At 37.7% G+C, this 19,544-nt stretch overlaps 1 protein-coding gene across 4 annotated transcripts; it reads right to left on the reverse strand.

Annotated features, from left to right (window-relative positions):
* Positions 1-15,746: 15,746 nt before the first annotated feature.
* On the reverse strand, positions 15,747-19,486 carry LOC122030734 (DNA topoisomerase 1 beta-like). 4 transcript variants are annotated; one of them, XR_006125586.1, is made up of 6 exons: positions 19,180-19,486; positions 18,935-18,994; positions 18,725-18,819; positions 18,442-18,588; positions 17,295-17,421; positions 15,747-15,989 (listed from the first exon to the last, which is right to left on the reverse strand). XR_006125586.1 is itself a non-coding variant. In XM_042589848.1 (5 exons), the coding sequence occupies exons 1-5, from the start codon at positions 19,312-19,314 to the stop codon at positions 17,349-17,351; spliced, it is 510 nt and encodes a 169-aa protein (XP_042445782.1). In that variant the 5' UTR covers positions 19,315-19,486; the 3' UTR covers positions 17,087-17,348. The 4 variants fall into 4 exon arrangements, 1 of the variants encoding a protein (XP_042445782.1); XR_006125598.1 differs by having other exon boundaries at positions 19,066-19,486; XR_006125593.1 differs by lacking the exon at positions 15,747-15,989 and adding an exon at positions 17,087-17,145.
* Positions 19,487-19,544: the final 58 nt, after the last annotated feature.

Consider the following 19,544-nt stretch of genomic DNA (forward strand, 5'->3'; position numbering starts at 1 on the left):
TTCATGTTTAAAAGGCAAGATGACAAAGTTACCTTTTTCTCGAAAGGGTGAACGAGTTGATGAGTTACTTGGGCTCGTACATACCGATGTATGTGGACCAATGACAACTCATGCATTAGGAGGTTGTAGTTACTTCATTACTTTCATTGATGACCACTCTCTTTATGGGTATGTGTATATAATGAAACACAAGTCTGAAGCCTTTAAAAAGTTTAGATAATTCAAAAGTGAAGTAGAGAAACAACTTGGTAAAAATATTAAGATACTTCAATCCGATCAAGGTGGTGAATATTTATTTAAGCCAAGAGTTTCTAGATTATTTAAGGGATAATGATATATTGTCTCAATGGACTCCGTCTTATACGCCACAACATAATGGTGTATTGGAAAGGCGTAATCAAACCTTGTTAGGCATGGTTAGATCAATGATGGATCGTGCAGATCTTCCCAAGACCTTTTGGGATTATGCACTCATGACAGCTGTTTATTTGCTAAACAAAATCCCGATGAAGGCAATCTCAATTATTCCACATGAGGTATGAACTAGTGAGAAACCCCTCATATCTTATTTGAAGATATGGGGATGTCCTGCTTATGTGAAGAGGACTATATCAGACAAGTTGGACGCTAAGTTTGATAAGTGTTTATTTATTGGATACCCTAAGGAAACTAAGGGTTACCAATTCTATCACCCTTTAGAACAAAAAGTGTTTGTTTCAAGGCATGCTACCTTCCTAGAGAAAGAATTTCTCTTACAGAAAGAAAGTGGGAGTATGGTTGAACTTGATGAAGTCAAGAGACTCTAATAAACACTACGAGATGCCTAGTCAAGAACCACAACCGATTATGACACAACCTCCTTGTAGATCAGGTAGGACACGCAATATTCCTGAGAGATATGGATTTCCTGTAAGAGAATCGAATGATGTGTTACTCATTGAGGATGAGGAACCTACTAATTATGAAGAGGTTTTGAATAGTTCAGAAAAGGACAAGTGGATTACAACCATGAAGTCAGAAATGTATTTCATGTACGAAAACCAAGTTTGGAACTTGGTGGACCCACCTGAAGGCATTACGCCTATAGGGTGCAAATGGGTTTTCAAGAAGAAAACTGACATGGATGGTAATATTATTACCTACAAGGCAAGGTTGGTAGCGAAAGACTATCATCAAAGGTAAGCCATTGACTATGACGAAATTTTCTCACCTGTGGCCATGCTTAAATTCATTCGGATACTCTTGGCCATATCAACTCATCATGATTATGAGATATGGCAGATGGATGTAAAAATAACTTTCCTTAATGGAAATTTGCTCAAGGATGTGTATATGACACAACCCGAAGGCTTGACATCTGTCAACAAGAATAAAGTATGCAAGTTTTAATGGTCCATTTATGAACTAATGCAAGCATCCAGGAGTTGAAATATCTATTTTGATGAGGCAATCAAACAGTTTGATTTCTCACAAAATCTAGACGAATCTTGTGCATATCAAAAGGTTAGTGGGAGTGTAGTTGTATTCCTAATATTATATGTTGATGACATATTTTTTATAGGAAACAATGTGTCAGTTCTATAGTTAGTTAAAGTTTGGTTGTCCAATATGTTCTCCATGAAAGACATAGGATAAACAATTTACATTCTAGGGATGAAAATCTATAGAGATAGATCGAAAAGGTTGCTTGGTCTTTCACAGTCAACATATATAGACAGAGTGCTAAAATGGTTTAGCATTTCTGAATCCAAGAAAGGTTTCATACCTATGAGGCATGAAATTCAACTTTCAAAGTCTATGTGCCCATGCATAGAAGATAAGAGGATTTGCATAGATAAGATACCTTATGTGTCCGTAATAAGATCTATCATGTATGTTATGTTATGTACAAGACTCGATGTATTATATGCTCTGAGTATTATGAGAAGATACCAGTCTAATCCAGGAATGGATCATTGAGTGGCTGTAAAGATGATCCTTAAGTACTTAAGGAGAACTAAGGATATGTTCTTAGTTTATGGAGATGGTGATATGACCATACGCGGATATACAAATTCTAGTTTCCAGACGGACAAGAATGACTCCAAGTCCCAGTCTGGATTCATATTCATATTAAATGGAGGCGCAGTTAGTTGGAAAAGTTCCAAGCAAAACACTGTTGTAGATTCTACCTGTATGGCGGAATACATTGCAACTTCGCAAGCAGCAAAGGAAGCGGTTTGGATCAAGAAGTTCGTTATTGAACTTAGAGTGGTTCCTTCAATTGTTGAAGCATTACCTGTTTACTGCCACAACACTGGAGCCATTGCGCAAGCAAAGGAACCGAGGTCTCATCAATGATCAAAACATATGCTTCACCGTTATCATCTGATCAGGGAGATCGTTAGTAGGAAAGAAATACAACCTGAGAAAATTCCCACTGAAAGGAATCTAGTGGATCCTTTGACAAAGTCTCTACCACAAATCAAGTTTGAGAGTCATGTCTATGCTTACGGTTTAGGACACTGTGACGATTGGCTTTAGGCCAAGTTGGAGTGTTAGAATTTGAGGGATGTCCTAAGAGAATCGCCTTATGATTTTTCTTCTATTCATTTGATAAGTATAGATTCACTATTTGAGTGCATATTATATGTTTTATTGTCTTAACCTCATTTATTGAATATCCGTAATATAATTCATAGCATGAGAGAATTTTTGATTGGATCGCAACTAGTAATTATCTCTACATGTACAATTATGAATATATTAAAAAAAATTTCCCTAGTCATCGAATTGATGCATTCGGACATCATCAATTCTATAAGACTAGCACGAGTTATACTCCTTGGTTCAGCCAAACAATTATTTTCTCACTGGCTGGAGACATTGGAATGTCGAGAGTTAAACGTGGATACTGGTTATGGTAACTAGTTCATTGGAGTGACTCGCTGTAAGACTTCATATGATTCTCTACATATATATAGATATATTTGTGAAGTTCTTACTGCAGCATGAGTGTAAGTTTCCTTCGACTTGAGGTATACGAGTCATCTTGGTCATGGAGACTTATACTTTGACATCTTAAGCAAGAATCTCATTGAGGTGTGGTTCCGGGATGATTGGGTATAAGTTGAAGTGCCCGAAGGTGTTTGGATAGCCCATAGAGGATTCATCGCTCATTGTGAGGAGACGTATACCCTATGTCCACTCGTTAGGATTATTATTCAAAGTCTTTGGCTGAAGCATCACATGTTAAGAGTGAGAGACTCTTGTACACATGTACGAATAATTTGAATCTGCAGAACAAGGAAGTATTACTTGGGCTAGGTGTGACGTAGTCAGCCTAGTGGGGACAAGACACATAGACCATGTCTTGAACCAAGTGGGTATAAGACGAGTAAAAGAAACGAGACATGACTCACCGTAGCTGCTGAAGAGTTTAGAATTAATTTTAAGAGCAACTATGATTTTTTGACTAATTGGAGATCATGATATACTACTAGGTGCCACTCATGATCTTTCTATAATTAAGTAGCTAAGTATGGACGACCAAGATAAATCGGGAACCTATTAGGTCACAAGCACTAACGAGTCTCTAAAAGACGTAAAATAAGTTAAAGAATATGATTCTTAGATTAAGAAATAAATATTTGGGTGGACCATACATAAGATAAATATGGAAATATTTGTTGCAATGGAAGCGGGATGAGCCACATCTCTTATGGAAGAGTTAGATCATATTTGGTTTAATCATGAATTAGTCATGAACCAACTTGATTTAGTTGTGAATCAAGCTAAGGGGTTAATGGGCTAATTTTTGGTTAAGGGATAATGGGTTGGATTTGGAATTTCTAATCCAACTCATTAATGAGGGCTATATATTGATATGGTTGAGAGGAAATTAGATACATGAGATCATTAATTGGCTGGTAAGGTTTTGAAAAACCTTAACCTAATTTCTCTTCTCCTCTCCCTCTCACCTCTCTCTTTGCTGCCACCAACAAGGGGAAGCCCTTCCCCTTGTTGCCATGACCACCACAAGAAAGAAATCTCTTCTTTGTGTGCTTCTCTTCCTCTTCCTCTTCCTCTTGATCCATCTTCTTTGCTCGTGGCTAGTAACTTTCGAAGAAGAGGCTTGTACTCAAGAAGTTATTTTGAGGAGCTCAGTGTGGATACGAATAGAGGTGAGGTTCAACGTCACTATGGTTGATGCCCTTCTCGTTACAGGTCATCTGTAAGGTACACCTAGCATAAATTTACTTTCTATAAAAATTTATTTGTGCAATCATTTTTTGCATATTGTATCCTTGTATGCATGTGGTGCGTGTGATGTAATAATTTAGGAATTATTTTTATTTTATTTTTCATTGCGCATGTTTATGAAACATGTTTTATCACACACCGCATCAGGCATATCCCAACACCGATCAAGAGGAAGCTCATTTGTTGGGAAAAAAGGCCGACCATTCACCATGATCGAGGATCAGTTATATAAAAGAGCTTTCTCAAGATCGCTGAATAAGTGCGTCAGATCGGAGGACATTGAATACATCTTGCAGGAGGTTCATCAAGACTCCTGCGGTAGTCACCCGAGCGATAGATCACTGGCCCGGAAGATTTTATTGGCGGGATACTTTTGGTTCACATTACAAGATGATGCCGCTCGGACAGCAGCCACTTACTTGTTGTGTCAAAAGTATCATAACATCCCGCATCGACCCACTGAGGAGATGAAAGAGTCCACGGTATCTTGTCCATTCGACCAATAAGGAATGGACATCGTTGGACCATTTCCTATGGTGACCAGACAACGAAGATTTCTACTCGTGGTAGTAGATTATTTTTCAAAATTGGTGGAGGTCGAGTCGCTAGCCAAGATAACTGAGCATATGATCATTAAATTTATATGGCAAAATATCTTGTGTCGATTCGGCATCCCTCGCCGGCTCATCTCAGATAATGGAAGACAGTTTGCAAGACAGAGGCTCAAGGAGTGGCGTGAAGGCTTTGACATTATACAGGCTTTCCCCTTAGTGGCTTATCCCCAGAGTAACGGTCAGGCAAAAGTCACCAACAGGGAAATCCTCAGAGGGTTAAAGTCTCGGGTCGACCATGTTGGAGACAGTTTGACCGATAAACTTCCCAGCGTATTGTGGGCTCATCATACCACACTAAGAGAGACAACCGACACTACCCTATTTCATCTAGTATATGGAGGTGAGGTAGTGGTTCCAGTGGAAGTCGGATTAGAGTCCGACCGAGTGTAACTCTACGATGATGGAAACGCCGAGCGGAGATTCATGGAGCTTGACCTGGTTGATGAAGCGCGGGATAAGGCCACCATCCGACTCATGACGTACAAGTAGTGCATGAAGCAAACCTACAATCAGAGAGTGATCCCAAGGTCATTCCAGGTTGACGACTTGGTGTGGAAGAGAGTGAAGCCGATCAGCAACATCACCAAACTAGAAGCCTCATGGGGAGGACCCTACAGAGTCATTCAGAAGCTCCGCTCGGGAGCCTAGTACCTGCAGGACAAGGACGGGAGAAGGCTCGGATGACCCTAGAGTGTGAACCATCTCTATCCCTATAGGGTCGGGTGAGAGGTACGTGGTTAAATCCAGATAAAATTGTATCAACGTATGTCCTATAAATGCAGGTGAACAATGAATAAAATTCACAAGTTAAAAGTCGAGCGGTGACTATAAACCCTACTCTACGTCAACAGTCGAGCGACGACTATAAATACTAGTCTTCATCAATAGTCGAGCAACGACTATAAACCCTAATCTACGTCAATAGTCGAGTGGCGACTATAAACCCTAGTTTACATCAACAGTTGAGCGGTGACTATAAACCCTCGAGTCTACGACAACAGCCGAACAATGACTATAAACCCGAGATCAAAACTAGGGATAAGTCATGTGGCTGTTAGAGTGTATACTAAAAGTCTAGCTTTTGTATAAACATTTATTTTATAAATAAAGAATAACATTGGTCAAATGTCTACATTTATATGCTAAGTGTAGTTGTTCAATTAATTTATATTGTAGATAACATGGTGTGTGGTGTCACACACAAAAGATCATGTTATCAATTCCTTATAAATTATAAACAATAGTTCATGACTAAGATGGAAAGGAGCAAACCATTAGAATAGTCATAATGTAATTTGGTATTAGTTTATCTTAACTATAAAATTATACTAGTACACTCAGAGTGTATTGAGCTGGACCATTTAAGGTAAGTTCTTTTTATACCGACTGAATAAAAGAACAAGACCTTTGTTATTATGGAAGTGTGTACTCTTAATTCTGATATAATAACAAACACATATATCTAGTATTTATTTTTTTGACTTATCAAAGGGTGTGATTAAGTTCGATAAATCAATAGGCCCGATAAGTTGAGAAATGATATTATTTATAGTGTGTGTTGTTGATTATAGAAGGAAACTGTGTCCTAGTAATCTAGGTTGATGTTGTTCCCAAGAGGAGCTCATAAGGATTGTCATGTAAACCCTGCAGGTGGACTTAGTCCGACATGACGATAAGGTTGAGTGGTACTACTCTTGGAGTTAGATATTAATTAAGTAAGTTGTCAACAACTCATTTAATTAGTGAACATTCTGTATCTTAAACACAGGGAGACTAACACACTCATGATAAGAAGGAGCCCAAAATGTAATTTGGGATTGATGCGGTAGTTCAATAATAATTCTTTAGTGGTATGAATTATTATTGATGAAATTAAGTTGGGTGTTCGGGTGAACACGGGAAGCTTAATTTTATCGGGAGACCAAAACCAATTCCTCCTCTCGGTCCATATCGTAGCCTCTTATTTATAAAGTATTATACCCACCAAATACCCACTTCCTACCCACCCTTAGGTGGCTAGCCAAGCAAGCTTGGAACCCAAGCTTGAGCCGGCCAAGCCAAAAGGCTTGAGCCAAGTAGGGTGGCCGGCCATAGCTTGGAGCCCAAGCTTGGTGTGGTCGGCCATATAAAATAAAAGGATTTTATTTTTAAAATCTTTTCTTATGTAGATACCATGGTTTTAAAAGAGAGTTAAAAATTTAAAACTTTCCTTTTATAGCTTTCTATAAAAGATTAAGTGAAAGGTTTGATATCTTTCCTTATTTGAACTTAAAAGGAAGATTTTAATTTTTGATAAAACTTTCCTTTTTTGTAACCATCTTCATGATTTAAAAGAGAGTTTTAAAATTAAATCTTTCCTATTATAGTTTCTACAAAAAATTAAGAAAAGATTTGATATCTTTCCTTATTTGTAGTTTGAGAGGAAGATTTTAATTTTAAAGAAAACTTTCCTTTTTGGAAATCATCCACATGTTTTAATAAGAGAGATTTTAATTTATAAAATTTCCAATTATAACCAACCATGAAGGAAAAATTAATAGAGAAATTTTTATTTTAAAATTTTAAGAAACAAATAAGGAAGTTTTAATTTTGTGTTTAAAACTTACCTTATTTGGAGCAATTGATGTGGCCGACCATGATAAAGGATTAAAGGAAATTTTAATTAAATGTTCCTTTCATTGGCAAAGAGAATAAGGAAGTTTTTATTAAAACTTTCTTTATTTGCCAAGACTAAGTAATATAAAAGAGAGGGAAGAGGTGCATCACCTAATAACAGATCATCTATTATTCCTCTCTCTTTTCTTCCTTGGTGTGGCCGACCCTAATCATCCTCTCCTCTCTTCTTCTTGTGGCTGAACCATATCATCTCTTGGAGTTCTTATGGTGGCCGAATTTTGCTTGGAGAAAGAGAGAAAAGAGGCTTTGCTCTTGCATCCCTTGGAGCTTGAAGGTTGGTGGCCGAAACTTGCAAGAAGGAAGTTGTCTTGGTGGTTCTCATCTCGGTAGATCATGGCCCACACAACGTCCGAGATAAGAAGAAGAATACAATAGAAGAATAAGAGGTTGTTACTTACAAAAAAAGGTATAACTAGTAATTCTATTCCGCATCATACTAGTTTTCTTTGTATAGATTTTGAAATACCAAATACAAGAGGCATATGATTCTAGGTTTCTAATTTGTGATTCGAGTTTGTGTTCTTTTCTTTTCTTTTTCGATCTTGTGATTTGATTGTTCTTATTGGTTAAACCTAGGGTTAATATAAGGAGATTGAATATTGAATTTCTTTAAAAGGCTTTGTCAAGGAAGTGGTGGATGATCCCATAACCAAGAAGGTCTAGTGTCTCGCCATGTTTAACCTGGAAGCCAATTTTAGAAATAAATATTTAATCAACTTTGTAACATGGATGAACTTGGATTAATAATGTTAAGTATCATTTATGATCCAAGTCTAAACCTCTAAGAACAGATAAGTTAAATTTGGAATAAATAATGTTAAGTTTCGCTTGCGATTCATAATTTAATTTCTAAAGAACACAATAGGTTGTTAGGAATGGTTCAGGACTTGTACAAAATTTTTGTACAGGGGAACCAGTACGATATTCTAAGTATCAACCAATAGTGGCGACTACAAACACCGGTCCTACTGCCGATTGGCGTAAAAGATTCTCGCTAACAAAAACAAGGAGGTTGTTCAGCATACACTGAAACAGGCGGTCCGTCGACTCGTCAACTAGTTACATTGGCGAGCAGAGGTACAAGAATGCATACTTAGAAAATTTTCACAAAATGCTATAAGATTGTTAAGGCGTTAGACAACCCCAAGGTGTCGAACGATGACGCATGGATGAACACTTGTAAAATTTAACATAAGGAAGAAGAGTCGAACGGGCATTCATTCATTAACACTTGGAAGAATTTTTACAGCACGCCTGGAGGGAGTACAAAAGGCGGCTTGAGAAACAGAGAGGAGGTTACTCAAGATAGTCGAGCACGTCGTCCGACAATGACTCAGTTAGCTTTTCTTTGTTTATGATCTTGTTGGTCATCGTGAGAGGGAGATAGCCATCATGCTTCAGCTGTTGGAGAGTCCCATCGATGCCAAAATTGAAGAGGCAAAGCTCCCGATCAGTGAGTCGGTCGTTGAAGGGGTCCGATCGGAGATAATCATGCTTGAAAACTTCAAACCGGCTGGGCTTGGCATCTTGGTAAATTTTGAAGGCCGCTCAGGACACCTCCAACTCGGCTTTCACCGAAGCCAACTAGGAATCCTTAGCGTTGAGCTGGAGCTTAGCATCCGCTTGCTCTTTTGATCGACTCTCTCACTCGGCGACCAGAGCGGGCTCAGACTCTTTCAGATTTTATGCCAGGACCCTAATCTCTTTATTTTTAACCTCTCTATGGCGCGAAGCTTTCGGGTATTGGTGGAGTTGATTTTGGACTCAAAGCTGCTAGCTTGCTTGTTGAGCCGCTCAATTCGTGAGGCCTGCTCGGCACTCTTGTCCCACTTAGCTTGAAGTTGTTTGGAGCTCCTCTCCAGATTGGCCTTCAATTTGGCCATCTCGCCAGTCAGCTTCTCTCCAAGCATGCCCAGGAAGCCTTTGATGGGCCACTCGGAGCGCGCATCTGTTGGACTTCGTGCTCCAAAAAAATTAGCTTTTGGCATATGGCCAGACTCTCAACTTAGAACTGTGGTGGCAATTGTTGGTTAAACCTAAGAAAACGTACCAGTTCCACTGTACAAAATTTTTTGTACAAATGTCGAACCTTTCCTTAAATAACCTATTGTGTTCTTTAGAAGTTAAATAAGGAATCGTAGACGGAATTTAACATCATTGATTCCAAATTTAACTTATCTGTTCTTAATGGTTTAGATTTGAATCGCAAGCGAAACTTAACACTATTGATTTAAATCTACCTAGGTTATTAATTCCATAAATATTAATTTCCAAAATTGGCTTCCAGGACTGCATGGCGTGGCACATGGCCTTCTTGGATATGGGAGCAACCACCACCGCCTAGGCAAAGCCTTTTAAGGAAAGCTAATATGTATTTCCTTAACTAACTCTAGGTTAACCAAAAGGAACAATCGAATCACAAATTCGAAAAAAAAAACAAAAAATCAAAAAATAAATTCGATAAACTAGATCTAATTGTCTCTTGTATTTAGAATTCATACAAAGAAAAATAACTAGTATGATGTGGAAGAAAAATACTAGTTATACCTTCTCTTTGTAAGCTAATGACCTCGAGATCTTCTGCCGTATTCCTCGTCTCGTCTTGGACGTCGTGTGGGCGACGATCCTCCAAGATGAACACCACCCAAAAGCTTCCTCCTTCTTCTTCTAAAATCCGGCCACCACCACCACCAAGGAGAAGAGAGCAAAGGGAGAGGAAGAAGGGAGAGGGCCAGCCACCAAGAGATCACCCAAGCAAAAGAATAAGAGTTGTGTCTCATGAAGCCCCTCACCCATTCTTTTATATTACTTGCCCAAGGCAAATAAGGAAAAACCTTTTACAAAAAATAAAATCATCCAAGAGTTTTTTCTTTTTCCTTTTTATTTTTCCTTTTCTTTCCTCTTGATTGAATCAATCACCAATCAATGGTTATGATCAATCCTATTTGGTTTAGGATTGAATTTAGTTTAATCCTATTGGCTGGCCCTTGCTTGGGCACCAAGCAAGGTGGCCGGCCACAATTAAAAGGAAAGAAAAAATAATTTTTTTAAAAATTTTACAAGAAGAAATCCTCTTATAAAATTTACAAGCTCTTTTTCCTAAAGTATGAGTTAAAAAAGGAAAGTTTCTAAAAACTAAAACCATGTTTTAAAATTTAAAAACTCTCTTATAAAATTTCCTTTTTTAACATGGTGATAGAAAATTTAAATTTTAAAACTTCTTTTCCTCCTTTTTTTTTTCTAAACCATAAGGATGGTTAAAAAAGGAAAGTTTTAAAATCTTTTAAACTCTCTATTTAAACATGTGGCCTAATTCAAATAAGGAAAGTTTTAAAAAATTAAAATATCTCTTTTAAAACTTATAGTTTTCTACAAAGAGAAGATTTTAAAAAATTCAAAACAACCCTCCCTTTTTGAATTATTATGGCCGGCCCCTACAAGCTTAGTCACCAAGCAATGGTCCGACCCCCTTCTTGGACACCAAGAAGAGCCTTACATTTGGATGGACTTGAGGCTATAATGAGGCTATGATAGGGACCTAGAGGAGAAATTAGTTTTGGCCTTCCGATGAACTTGAGTATCCCATGTTCACCCTGAACACACAACTCAAGTTCATCGATAATAACTCATTCCACTAGAGAGTTATTACCGCACTACCGCACCAATCCCAAATTACATTATGGGCTCCTTCTTATCATGAGTGTGTTAGTCTCCCTGTATTTAAGATTACGAATGTCCACTAATTAAGTAAGTTACTGACAACTCACTTAATTAATATCTAGCTCCAAGAGTAGTACCACTCAACTTTATTGTCATGGTGGACTAGGTCCACCTGCAGGGTTTAACATGGTAATCCTTATGAGCTCCTCTTGGGGACATTCTCAACCTAGATAACTAGGACACAGATTCCTTCTATAATCAACAATACATACTATAAGTAATATCATTTCCCAACTTATCGGGCATATTGATTTATCGAGCTAAACCTCACCCTTTGATAAATCAAAGAAATAAATATTAAATATATGTGCTTGCTATTATATTAGGATTAAGAGCACACACTTCCATAATAACTAAGGTTTAGTTCTTTTACTAAGTCAGTATAAAAGAACATACCTAAATGATCCTACTCAATACACTTAAAGTGTATTAGTGTAATTTATTAGTCAAGATAAACTAATACTTAATTACACTACGACTATACTGATAGTTTGTTCCTTTCTATCTTAGTCGTGAGCCACTATTTATAATTTATAAAGCACCGACAACATGATCTTCTGAGTGTGACACCACACTCCATATTATCTACTATATAAATTAATTGAACAATTACATTTAATAAATGCAGATATTGACCAATGTGATTATTTTATTTTAACAAATAAATGTTTACAAAAGCTAGGCTTTTAGTATACACTCTAACAATCTCCCACTTATACTAAAAGTCTGTGCCATAATTTGCCTTTACATCCGATTCCCATCCCTCCATATCGATCAAAGCTTTGCAAGGGCCTTTGTGAAAGGATCCGCTGGGTTATCTTCGATGATCTTGGCGACAATAACTTCTCCTCGCGATATCTCGTATCGGTGGTACTTGCGCTCTATATGTTTACTTGCTTTATCGCTCGTGGTTCCTTCGAGTTGCCACTGCACCTCTATTATCACAATAAATTGTGATGATCTTGGGCAAACCAGAATCACATCTAAGTCGATTAGAAATTCCTAAGCCATCTGACCATTCTTTGCCTCGAGGTCGCAACATACTCGGCTTCCATGGTTGAGTCCTATACTCATTTCTGCTAACACTCCTCCATGCAATCGCTCACATCCTAGAGTAAACACATAGCTCGATGTTGATTTACTATTGTCCTTATCGATTGGAAGTCAGAATCCGTGTAACTCAGCAGATCATCTGCTTGGTAAACTAGCATATAATCTCTAGTCCTTCTCGGATACTTCATATGTTTTATTGCAGTCCAATGTCCTTGTCGAGGGTTACTCGATATCTCGCTAACCATGCCCCAGAAAGCGGATATCGTGTCTCAGACACGTTGCATCGTAAGGCTTCCTCGGTACATCGTAAGGAACTGCCTTCATGTCCTCAATCTCTTTTGATGTTTTTGGGGACATCTCTTTAGATAAGGCTACTCCTTGTCTAAAAGGTAAGAAACCTTTCTTGGAGTTTTGCATGCTAAAACGAGCAAGGATTGTGTCTATATATAAAGCTTGAGATAGACACAACATTCTTTTCTTGCGATCGCTTATAACTTTGATCCCAAGAATGTGTGCACATTCTCCTAATTCCTTCATATCAAATTGTTTGGACAACCATAACCTTACGTCCGATAATACCTTGACATTGTTGCCAATTAACAAAATATCATCTACGTATAGTACAAGAAATACCACAACGTTTTCGTTACACTTCTTGTATACACAAGACTCATCGGATAATTGAATAAATCCATATATGGATTACGATTATTAAACCGGATGTTCAAGATCTTGAAGCTTGCTGATACGTAAATGGTGATTAAGCTTGCACTAGATGCTCTTTGTCTTTTCAATGAACCCTTAGTTTGCTTCATATGGATGTTTTCTTGAAGACTTCGTTAAGGAAAGCCATCTTGACATCCATTTGCCAAATCTCATAATCCGTATGAGCGGAACGGATAAGAGTATCCGGATAGACTTAAGCGTAGCTACCGTGAAAAAGTCTCCTCATAGTCGATTCCCTCTTTACAGTATACCCTTTCGCAATGATCCTTGCTTTGAAGGTTTCTACCTTCCCATCCCTCTTTCCTTTTGTAGATCCATTTGCATCAACGGCTTTTACACCATCGGTGGTTCTACAAGCTCCTGGACCTTATTAGAGTATAGTCTATTTCGAGTCTTTTGCCAAGATCTGCATCTATATCTTGGAGTGCTTCATCATATGTCCGGGGATCAGGTTGGGATTAAGTCCAAGACTCTCCCAAAACATGAATCTCTCGGTTGCCTCACAACCCTCCCACTCTGACGAGGCACCGTCTGTGGTTGTGTATCATGTGTGACACGTGTTGCGGTCTCTTGTGGTACTTCATCTTGTCTGGTACTGAAGTAGGCGTGTCCTCTCTAATTTCTTCTAGCACTATTTCACTCGGGCTTATGGTTCATTACATAATCTTCTTCAAAAACGAGCATTGGTGCAATGATCTTGATTTTAGGATTATAAAACAAACCACCTTTCGTTCCTTAGGATATCCAACAAATAGACAAACTTCAGACGTGATTCCAACTTGTCAGTATCTCCCTTCAGCACATGTGCTGGACTACCCCATATCCGAATATGATTCAGACTAGGCTTACGCCCATTCCATAATTCCATGGGAGTAGAAGGAACTGTTTTAGAAGGTACCATATTTAGAATGTACACTACTGTTTCTAAAGCATATCCCCAAAACGATAATTCGAATAACTCATCATTGATCTAACCATTTCCATAAGAGTCTTATTCCTTCGCTTACGCCACACCATTGTCAGGTGTACCAGGTGCAGATAGTTGGGATTGAATCCCGGCCTCTGATAAGTAATTCCTAAACTCTCCTAAGAGGTATTCGCCACCACGATCAAAGCATAGTGTCTTGATACTTTTACCTAGTCGTTTCTCCACATCAGCCTTGTACTCTTTGAACTTATCAAAGCACTCGGACTTGCGGCGCATTAGGTAAATGTATCCGTATCTTGAATAATCGTCTATAAAAGAGACAAAATATTCAAAACCACCTCTTGCCTAGACAGACATAGGACCACACAAATCAGAATGAACCAATTCTAACACTTCTTTGGCTCTATACCCCTTGGCCTTAAAAATGCCTCTTGGTCATTTTACCTTCCAAGCAAGATTCACAAGTCGAAAAATTTTCCAACTCTAATGAACCCAAAAGTCCGTCGGCTATAAGCCTCTGAATCCTACTTAAGTTAATATGACCAAGCCTTCGATGCCAAAAATATGTTTGGTTCATTTTCGAAGGTTCTTTTCTCTTATTAGAGTTAGAAGATGTGTTATTAATTTCCATATTTTGCTTTGTGGGAGTAATTGGATTTAAAGTGTATAAATTGTCAACCAATGCACCAGAACAGATAATCACCTTATTTCTCTTTATAACGATATTGTTACTAAAGGTAACTGAATATCCATCCATATACAGTTTAGAAATTGAAATTAAATTCTTTCTAAAACTGGGTACATAAAGACAATTTCTTAAAATCAAATTTCTATTCATATCAAAAGATAAGTAGACGTCTCCCACTGCAACAGCCGTCACCTTAGTAGCATTGTCCATGTAGATAGTTATCTCTCCATCAAATAGTCGTCGGGTTTCCTGGAACCCCTGCAAAGAATTGCAGACATGATCAGTGGCTCCCGTATCTACACACCAGGTGCTGGTAGATAACACCGCTAAACATGTTTCAACTATTAGAGTATGAGATATACCTTTATTGTTCTAATTCCTACGAGGACAGTCTGCTTTCCAATGTCCAGACTGCTTGCAGATGAAGCATTTGCCCTTCGGCTTCTTCATTCCAGCTTTCTGTCCTGTACTCTGAGGTTTATTCACCTTCTTTGCTGAAAAGACTTGTTTCTTCTTCTTCTTGCCTTTCGACTTAGAAGTAGAACCATTTTCAGCATAATGAATCTGAGAACTATGACGAAATATTCCTTCTGCTGCCTGTAGTTCTGTCAGAAGTTCCGCCAACGTATACTCTCATTTGTTTATGTTATAGTTCAGGCGGAACTGCTCAAAACTTCTGGGCAGCGTTTGGAGAATTATATCGACCTGGGTTTCTCCATCAATCACTACAAGAAAAAAGCTAATAGACAACGCTTTTAAAGCGTTGTCTTTGTGTCTGAAAAAGCGTTATTAAAGGCACTGTTGTTAAAAGTCTGCTCAACGACAACGCTTTTAAAGCGTTGTCGTTTGTAGCAAAGACAACGCTTTAAAAGCGTTGTGTATTTTTTGCAAAAACATCATCTTTGCAACGCTTTAAAAACGTTGTTGTTTTTGGCAAAGACAACACCTGTGCAACGCTTTAAAAGCGTTGTCTTTTTAAAATAAAAATAAAAAAAAATCTATTTACAAAATTATTTTTTTTATATTTACAAAACTATTAATGTCTAGATTTGAATTTGACATATAAAACAACATTAATTAGCTCAACTAATGATTTCAAACTCGTACCAAAATAATAGAATTCAATTACAAAGTATTAGTATTTACAGGAGAATTCAACTATACACAAAGACTAAATAGTTCTATTTCAAAGTAGATAGTGACATTCGAATTTAAACCAAAAAAAGCATAAAATAGCTAGCCGGCCTCAAAGACAACAATCTGCATGCTTACTTTTACTAGATATACTGATCAAAAAGGATTGTCGGCTTGAGACTGGGACAAAACACCTACCACAGTGTATCTGTCACATAAAACAATACCATTAATATTATGCAAAAGAAATTTTAGGTGGTAAAAGCTGAAACAAAGGTCACAGTTCACACCATACAATAATAAATTTGGATTGAGAAATACAAAATAATCTTATCGAATAATACACTATTTTGTGAACTTGGTTTATTTTTCTTATATTCTTTAGAAGCTTATGTTTAATTACTTAGATACGAAATCTAGCTTTAACTGTGGATGATCTCAGGAACAAGAGGGTCGTCCGGATTTGAGTCGGTCAGAAGAGAGCAAATCGAGAGAACCTTGGAGATGGTCAATGCAGATGCTTCTGTTTGAGTTGATGTTAGATAGTTTAATTAAGTTTTGAATACTTCTTGAAAGCTACTGCAGAAGGATGAAATCACAATTTTGCCATTACAAATCTTTCATCAATATGCCATTTAAGTTACATCAATATGCATCCTTCTCTACCTATATATCTTTCATAAATACCATTAGTTTAACTTAAATCAAGCTAATCATGTCAAGTCAGCATATGTATCTACAATAGCTTTATCAAAATCTTGATAAATAGACATCAATCTTCTGCTAGCCTTGTTACAGTCATTTATTCATAAATATTGTGTCATAATAAAAGAAAAGTACAATATCAAATGCCAAAATAATACAATTCTAAGTTTCAACAGATCTATTCAGAACTTTAGTAATTAACCTTGTTTTTTTTTTTCAACTTCCTAGTCTTAGATCTTGACTTTACAGGTTCATAAAGTTAATCACAAGCAAAGGCATAGAGGGAATGCTGTAACCTATGGAACTCAAAAGACAAAGAAAACAAGTAGTGAATCTCATAACATTAGAAGACAAGTAGTGAAAAGATAATTAGAAAGACAAGTAGTGAATCTCATAACATTTCTTTAACTTTAAGAGTATAGGAAAAAACTAACAAGGGTAGATTGCATCTCATAAGATGTACTAAGCATTGGAAGGGAAAGACAAGCATAGATGAAAATGGATCCCAAAGAAGTAAGAAGTTGCTTTTTGCTAAAGATAATGAACTTACATAAACTTTAGCTAAAACATGGTAATGAACATACATAAACTTGAGCACACCTACTCATAAACATGATTTTGTATACATTCTGCCAACTCCGATCGCACCTCATCAATTTCTTCTCGAGAATACAAAGGATAGAGATACCGTTATCAATAAGGTAAATAAGATGACTTGGAAATGGAAGAAAAACAAAAGACAAAAATCCAGCAATTTAACAGGATCAACAATACCTAAAAAAATACACCTTGGTCATAGGATTGATACCTTTTCATTGCCTGCCCTGAGAGCCAGCTTATCAATAAAGGTAAGTTGCCATTGCTATTTGCCGCTTTGTTGGATCTTTACTATTAAAATCTCTTGTATAGTTTCTTCAAATATTTTGTATATAATCCTGCAACACAAATATAAGAGGAACAAAACTGTATTATTCAATAGAAAAATGAACAATTACACCCTGAACACAATAACCAATTGAGACTTACCAATTAGTACTAAACCTCCCCTCACACTGAAGCATAGAGATACCGTTAAGTACAATGCTTTCACAAATCAAAAGATTTGATGCTCATATTTAGATACATGAGGAGGGATTCACAGGAAGGCAAAAAGGAGGAAGAGTTTCACAGGTAGAAGAGTGATGAGATTTTCTTAATCAGGATTAGCACTGAAATTAAGATTAGGAGGAGCTGTGCTACTGCATACAAGGCCCACAATCTTGGAAAGTAGCATGTTGAGCCAAAACACCATCAAATATTTGCATGCATTGGTAACCACTTTAAAGATGATGCTGGACATGTTCAAAGCAATGCACAACACTAGGCAGTGGGGTTGAGATGAGGTGAATCGTCAAAGGCGGATAGGAGAGGGGTGTTGAGGGGACATGACTTGGGGAGACACAGTGGACAAGTTTGACTGTAAAACTTCTATAAGAGGTCACAGATTATGGTAGTTGCCATCAGGATCACTAAGGAGAGAGATCACCATTTCTATGATTAGGAGTGGAGAATGATTGTTTGAGAACATAAAAGAAAGATTTTGTAACATTAATAGATGAGAAGGTGGCAAGGTCACTGCATCATATGAAATCCATAGCCTCTTCGCCAATGCATGGAACATGGCTTAATGCTAAGTTAAGAGCAATAAAATTGTACAACAAGTGAAAAATGAACTTACACATACATATAGGAAACCAACATAACCAACATAATAATAACAATGCAGGACTAAACTATTAAGTCAAACAACATATACGTGAAAAAAATCTGACAATCACTAATGAATGAGGACTATCAGAAAACCATAAGTGCTTGCTTTTGCTACCTATGAAGTGAAAGCATAGTACACAGGTCAAAACACATTCAAATTATACATTCAAGAAAAAATAAGAAAGAAACTGTTTAGCTTCAACAACCTGGCTTTCTCATATTTCTCTTTGTCACTTTGCCCTTTTAATGAACTACTCGCTGCCAGAAAGACATACTTGAACTCTTTTGGATTTATGGGATCATTCCAGAATGCCAACCATGTGACATTATTATCATGTTTTACTTCTTTCCATCTGAAAATAATCAAACTGTGAAATAAGAATGACCCCTATAAATGTAATTTGACTCTGACAGGCTATACCAACTACCAACAAGTTCAATCTACTTGGTTCCTTCTTCACTCAAGTTTTTCTCAGTTAACTACTTTACCTTTCACCAGGTATTGAGCATTCCGGAATTGGTGCATCTTTTCCTATATTGATTGTAATATCTCTTGGCTTAATTCTGTTTTTTAGTTTTCCCATCTAAAATCATAGAAAACCAACAGTAAGTCAGTGGAAGATAACAGGATTCTTGAAATTGAAATCAAACCAGACAGCCAAAAACAACTAAAGTAGATACATGACAAGGAAATATGACCTTTGGATGCTCTCCTCGGCCACGAAATAACCCTGGTGGTTCCACTCTGAAGTTCCCAACCTAAAACAGACACATTTGTTAGTAGTCAGCATAAAAATAATTCAGATTTGATAAGCATCACTGATATTGACGTTAAACACTTGGAGGAAGCCTCAGTCGTTGAAATGTTAACAAAGATGCAATGTGTTCATATGAGTTAACAATTTGGAGGAAGGTGAGGAGTAGGAAGAGGCAGCAGCAGCAACCCTTGAAGGAGTTAGGCAGCGGAGGAAGAGGAGGAGGAAGGGGTGGCGATGGGCGTGCCAAGGTAATGGCTCTGCCTCCGAGGGTCGGGCGGAGGGTGTGGGCTCGCAGTTGAGAAGGTTGTTGGGCGTCGTCATCGCCGGCGAAATCCACCACCGCACTTCCCGATTCCTGAGAGGGGTCTGTGCGGCAGTGAAGAGCTGTCGGCCGGTGGTGAGGAAGAAGAGACGGCCGGCGGTGGGAGGTCGTGTGCCCTAGCTGTGCGAGAGGAGATGTCGCGAATAATCACCAGCACTGTGTCGTCGTCGCATGGGTAAAAGGAAACTAAGTTTTCTCCTCCTTTAATCTGGGCCGTCCATATTGTGGT

This window comes from Zingiber officinale, chromosome 1A (genome assembly GCF_018446385.1).
Source record: "Zingiber officinale cultivar Zhangliang chromosome 1A, Zo_v1.1, whole genome shotgun sequence".
NCBI lineage: Eukaryota > Viridiplantae > Streptophyta > Magnoliopsida > Zingiberales > Zingiberaceae > Zingiber > Zingiber officinale.

Excerpts from the sequence above, each read along its gene's own strand:
- LOC122030734 (XM_042589848.1), bottom strand. The coding sequence starts at position 19,314 with ATGACGACGCCCAACAACCTTCTCAACTGCGAGCCCACACCCTCCGCC. Across the intron at positions 18,820-18,934 it reads GCCGAGGAGAGCATCCAAAG|ATGGGAAAACTAAAAAACAG; the intron begins GTCATATTTCCT and ends CTATGATTTTAG. Across the intron at positions 18,589-18,724 it reads TGCTCAATACCTGGTGAAAG|ATGGAAAGAAGTAAAACATG; the intron begins GTAAAGTAGTTA and ends GATTATTTTCAG.